Source organism: Salvelinus namaycush, chromosome 25, assembly GCF_016432855.1.
Source record: "Salvelinus namaycush isolate Seneca chromosome 25, SaNama_1.0, whole genome shotgun sequence".
Classification (NCBI taxonomy): domain Eukaryota; kingdom Metazoa; phylum Chordata; class Actinopteri; order Salmoniformes; family Salmonidae; genus Salvelinus; species Salvelinus namaycush.
The window spans coordinates 1,498,505-1,504,717 of NC_052331.1; the positions used below are offsets into that span (position 1 = coordinate 1,498,505).

The 6,213-nt window shown below is 40.7% G+C and overlaps 1 protein-coding gene across 1 annotated transcript; it reads left to right on the plus strand.

Annotated features, from left to right (window-relative positions):
- Positions 1–2,558: 2,558 nt before the first annotated feature.
- On the plus strand, positions 2,559–5,610 carry LOC120020026 (eukaryotic translation initiation factor 3 subunit F-like). The gene is made up of 8 exons (XM_038963453.1): positions 2,559–2,683; positions 3,025–3,095; positions 3,199–3,278; positions 3,472–3,609; positions 4,416–4,507; positions 4,676–4,812; positions 5,058–5,171; positions 5,429–5,610. Exons 1-8 carry the CDS (start codon positions 2,572–2,574, stop codon positions 5,504–5,506), a joined length of 822 nt encoding a protein of 273 aa, XP_038819381.1. The 5' UTR covers positions 2,559–2,571; the 3' UTR covers positions 5,507–5,610.
- The last annotated feature ends 603 nt before the right edge of the window (positions 5,611–6,213 follow it).

The following is a 6,213-nucleotide window of genomic DNA, read 5'->3' on the forward strand; positions in this document are numbered from 1 at the left end:
TGTTTAATTGGGTTCTGTCCATCAAGGTCCTGGGAAACAAAACAAGGATGGGGAAATTGATTCCAATTATTATTGTGAGATCATAGAATAGTGGGGTATTTAAAGTGCTCTGCTTTCAGTAAATATTTTCTAAGGGGACTGTGGGGCTAGTGTTGAGCAGAACTGATGTCCTTCACTATACTGATGAACTGTATCCCAAATGGCACCCTATTCCCTATGAGCCAGGGTAAAAAGTAGTGCACACTATAGTAACCAGGGTGCCGTTTGGGGAACAGAATATGTCCCTCACTAAATTGTCCTCAATACCCAACCCATAAGTACTGACCAACGCCGATGTCTTTTGGGCATCTTTTTCTGGTCCTGTCCAGACCGGCCGTCTTTTTAAAAATGTTTTTTGTTGTTGGTGCGGTTCAAAGTCCATGGACGTGGATTTTTTGATCCGCACCGGACAAAATATGAACCAATCATAGACGTCTACTCTACTGTGCTCAGTACAGTAGAGTATAGTACGGTATAATGTGCTGTATTGTACACTACTTTAGTCGAATGTACTCTTCTGAACTAAACTGTACTGTACTATACTCTACTGAATTAAACTCTACTGTACTGTACTGAATTAAACTCTACTGTCCTGCTGTACTGTACTCTACTATACTGGATACAACTCTACTTTCCTGTACCGCACTGTGCTCTACTGTACTGAACTGTGCCGTACTGTACTGTGCTGTTCAAACTTGTGAAACACTAGATGTTTATGATTAGGACAGATTTTTTCTGTTTTCACATTGATATTCGTCATTCAGCAGACACTCCAGAGCGACTTACAGTCAGTGCATTGAACTAACAACATATCACAGTCATAGCAATATTTTTTTGTTAACCGTTACTCAGAATGTTGTTAGTCCGTGGTCTGTTGGTTTATTCGTTAAGTCAGACTCCTTTGAACACAATCGTGGCAAGTTTTAAAGCTTTTGAATAAGCTAACATATGTGCATGTGAGTGCATGTGGCAAATGGGAGCAATAATTCATATTTTATGTTACAATCTTCAATTGGCTCCTCTTTCGTCATGGATTTAAACATTCTTATTGGGCTATAATGTTTACTTCATTGAGAATGTGTGTGCTGTTGAAATTTGGCCATAGAATCAATGATCAAAAAATAAGTATTTTCAATGTCTGTAAATTACGCCTTTTAAACTTTCATTCTAAACCAAAAATGAACCTTATTTCAACATCCAGAAAATACGTTTTTTCACCTTCCATTCAGAACCTAAAATGACCGTAACTTCTATGTCTGGAAAATATGTATTTTCAACGTCATTTTGCATACTGGGATGTCTGTCCTTGACTGAACGTTATCTACTCAACCCATCCCATTACTTTTAGTCTAATAATCTATATTTATGGAATAGCTAATAATATAATGGGGGAGGGGAGTGTGTGTGTGTGTGTGTGTGTGTATGTGTGTGTGTGTGTGTCATAGATGTCTGTCTGTCTGTCTGTCTGTCTGTCTGTTATGGGACACAATGAATTACAGGAATATTTTAACGGAGTAAGAAGGCTATTCTTACTCAGAAAATGTACAATGTCACTTTTAATGTATTCTGTAATACATAGCTATAAGAACACAAAACAGCAATCAGGCAAATGTCATTCTAATATGAATAATCATCGTGTTTCATGTTAAAATGGATGCCTAAAGCGCTACCTTTAAGGTTATCCTAATATATTTTATCCCATCACTTTATTTATAAGGACCTTACAGATAGATGAGTCGATGGTCCAACAGTGAGCCTCGGAGATCGTCCGCTTAGGTTCAATCCTACCCATTTTTTATGTTTACCATCAGCTCTGATGATCGGGTGAGTGTTCGACGAAGCATCAGTTCAGTCTCTCCTCTCTCACCAGTAAACAAAGGCAACCCCAACCAAACGACTGTTGTTGTTTTTTTAGACGTTATCCTCAATGGGAAGCGGGCTAATTATAGAAAAAAGCCCTTTAGTATTGACAAATAGCATATTATTGTATTTTCCTACTTTGTTTTCAAAGAGTTTAAGATGGTGGCAGTTCAGCTGTACAGATCATTGGGTACAGACAGTGCAAGCAGCACCACCGATCCGCGTCCGATAGAGTTGTATGAATCACTTAAGTTGTGCAGGTGTTAGATCATGGACGTCACGGTCGAGGGGATGCTGTCGTCATCACCGTCACTATTCTTCATTAGGCTTGCAGTAGGCTATACGGGTATTCGTGTTGTGGAGGATGACGTTTTGGAATGAATTAATTCATATCAATTTCATGTGAAACAAACAATGTTTTTCTCCTGGACAGCCACATTGCCTAACATCATTTAAAATAAACGAATCGATAATATTTTCTAAATGATTTGGTCTTCCGATGCATTTAATTGTTAATCACATGTATTATAGTCTACTACTGTAATTATAAGTGTTTTTTAATATAGCGTCGCCTCTGTGTGCAATGCGACCTCCAATGCAGCAGGTGACGCACCTTTTAATACTTGCAATATAAAACTACCGTAAGCGTAATATTTTATTTTATTTCTCAAGATGTCAGTGTACGGACCTGTGGTGAAAATTCACCCTGTCGTTCTCGCCTCCATCGGGGACTCATACGAACGGAGAAATGAGGGAGCGAGTCGTGTGATCGGAACCTTGCTTGGTACTTTAAATTTACTCCGAAAAGTAGCTGTAAAGAAAATGTATTCGAAGCGCAGTGAATCCGGCATGTCTCGCTAGCTAATTGCTAGCTACAGCGGTATGTCTCGCTAGCTAGTTGCTAGTTAGCTAGCTAGCATCACTTCGTTGGGTGCTTGTCAATCTCACATCTTGACAATCATAGCTACTTAACTAGCTACCAAAAGCGCTGATTTAACTTACGACTTTACCAAGTATTCTAACGTTTTAGCTTATCTACGCTACGAATGGTTTTTAATAAGTTGAACTTATTTGTCCCCATAAGCACAATAGTATGACAACTTGTTGCATTCTTGTGTTCCTAAGGTACCATTGACAAGCACTCTGTTGAGGTCACCAACTGTTTCTCTGTCCCCCACAATGAGTCTGAAGATGAGGTAAGTAGAAACTGATGCCACCTATCGACCTCTGTAACGTAGAAATGAGTGAAGTTGGCACATGTGAAACCAGAAGTGACACTAGTCTTTGTGACGGCGACAGGTTGCTGTTGACATGGAGTTTGCCAAGAACATGTATGAGCTCCATAAGAGGGTGTCACCCAGCGAGGTCATCGTTGGATGGTGAGTAGGCCAATGTTTTCCTATTCCCATCCAGTAAAGCTTTTGTCTCATGCCAGTACTAACAACGAATGACCCGATATTCAATCTAATGGGATAGGTACATTCCCTAAAAAAAAAAAAAGTGGTGTTGTGACCAAAAGCCTATGCTGGAGATAAAACTCTGCTCTAAAGTGAATTCATTCTCCTTCGTCAGGTATGCCACTGGCTTTGAGATCACTGAGCACTCTGTGTTGATCCATGAGTACTACAGCCGAGAGGCCACAAACCCCATTCACCTGACCGTGGACACCGCCCTGCAGAGTGGCAAGATGAACATCCGCGCCTACCTCAGGTCAGTGACTTCCCCTCGCAACCTTTCACTTCAACCAGTCGCACTTCTGTCTCATTACTTGTTTGTCCACCGAGAAGCTATTGCTGACGCAAAGGATTTCTTAAACTCTTGACTTCCTGCCCTCGTCTTTGTTTTTTTGTTTTTTGCTACGTTTGCATTTGCTGTTTCGTTAGTTTGCTTTTTTTCCTCTCGCTTTGAGATTCCTTACGTAGTTAAAAGTGGTTCTATAACATGGGTTCTCATAGGTCCGCAGGAGGTCCACGACAGATATAACAAATTTTGGCCAAGGATCTCTGGAATAAATTTAGAGGGTGTAATAAAATCCAATAAGTTCTTAACATACTGTATGTTATACTTTATGCTCTTAACCCTGGGCAACATGGGCTTGGGAGGCTCACAAGGATATTGGTATCCACAGTACTCCACCAATTATATATTTTTCAACTCAATAATTAATATATTCCCCCATTTTAAGCTTTAAAACTGTAATGTTTTCTCTTGTCCTCATGGTAAGATGTGTAGAATTGCTGGATATTAGTTTTAAAAGCTGCAACAACAAAACATCGCTGCCCGTGACAAGATGTGTAGAATTGCAGGAAATGAGTTTGGGGAAAAATGCGCTGCACGAAGTCATAGTAAAACTCCTTTATGATATATTTTTATATCACTCAAATTGTTCTGATTGAGGGGGTTCCTGGTGAATTTGCTTTCACAAAGGGGGTCCCTGGCCTCAAAAAAGTTTGAGAATCCCTGCTTTATACGTAAAATTTATAATAATTATTCCGTTGCTTTGTTTCCTCTGACAGTGCCCAGATGGGTGTGCTGGGAAAAACAGTCGGTGTGATGTTCACCCCTCTGAGTGTGAAATACAAGTATTACGACACCGAGAGGATAGGCGGTAAGAATGTTCTCTCTTTGCCATGTTTTCTATCCATTTAACTTTTCTATGTCCCAATTTGTGCCTTTATTGGACATTGTTTATTTGTTATGTCATATGTTTAATTGGGGGGGGGGGGGAAATGTAACACTCCTTGATAAATGGTAAATAATGGTCTTTATATTCCAGTTGACCTTCTCGAGAGGACGAGAGATGCTCCTAACACCACCAATGGGCTGACCTCTGACCTCTGCCAGGTTGGCGGGGCTGCTGGCCGGGTTCAGGACATGCTGGCCACGGTACTGACCTACATAGAGGATGTGTTGGTGAGTACATACACAGAGCCTATAAATGGCGATGCCACATGGCACCCTATTCCCTATGTACTGCACTACTTTTGACTAGGGCCCGTAGTGCTCGGGTTCTCAGTCAGTAGTCTCTGTTTGCATTGCTATTGGAGTGATCTGTGTGCCCGTTGCATGATATGTTATAGATGGCTCTGGGTAGTGTTTACAGCAACGATTACATAGCTTAGTTTTCTGAAACACTTTTCTCTCTGTGGCTGTTTCAGTCTGGTAAACAGACAGCAGATAACAGTGTTGGACGTTACCTGATGGATCTGGTCAACAAAGTTCCTAAGATCACAGCAGAGGACTTTGAGACCATGCTCAACTCCAACATCAACGTGAGTATGCCTCCTTTGGATTTGGGCCTGTATTTATCAAGTGTCTCCGAGTAGGAGTGCTGATTTAGCATCAGTTTAGGCTTTTTCAATGAATGAATACGATTACATGGACTGCGTGGAGCTGTTCTGAAATCAGCACTCCTACTCTGAGACACTCGGCACATAGAATTGATTCAGTTGAACAGCTCTAGTACATACTGTGTTTGTCCCTTGTCCTCATGGCGTTTGTGTAAATGTATACCTTTTACTATTTGCAGGACCTGTTGATGGTGACCTATCTATCGAATCTGACTCAAGCCCAGATCGCCTTGAACGAAAAAATCGTGGTACTCTAAGCATTGAGGGATTGCGGTTGTTTACTACTTTTCTTTTTTTGGAGTTGTATTTAATTTCGTGTGTATATTCTTAAGCTCAAATTAATAAAGGTGTTATAACAGTACCTAATTGCTATGGTTGCTTTTATAACTTAGGTAATGTCTTCTAACTAAGACAATTTATTTACAAATTCCACAATGTCCTGAATAGGACAATGCATCCGTAGTTGTAGCATCATTTTAACTTCTGGAAAAAGTGAGGTCAGATACATTTGCTTGAGTGAATTCTATTTCCCCCTATGGGTGTTGTCACAAGAGATACAAATAGGGCTCAATACTGTATTCCGATTTAGTTGCCACTTCACCGGTCCCTGGGATGAAATCTATCTTGTCCGCAAGGTGGCACTAAAGAGCTCAGGCCTGTTGCCTTGCATGGTGAGGTCCCCGCTGTTTCCTAGGCAACAGGGGGTCATGGTCAGGGAGAGGACAGAATATGGCAGAGGAGAGGATCAATGAATTCTGAGGACTAGATGGTCAAAGAGGGGTCTGCAGAATTCCCAGTAACTATTTGGGATGCACATTTTGATATAATGGTCATCTTTAGTATCTGTCTGATTTTATGTACATCATATTTATGCCTCAGACCCACCCTTTTTACGTAAGATTTCTCCCTTTGACTGAGATCAACAACAATGAAACCTCGTTCATGCATGCATGCATTCATTTCT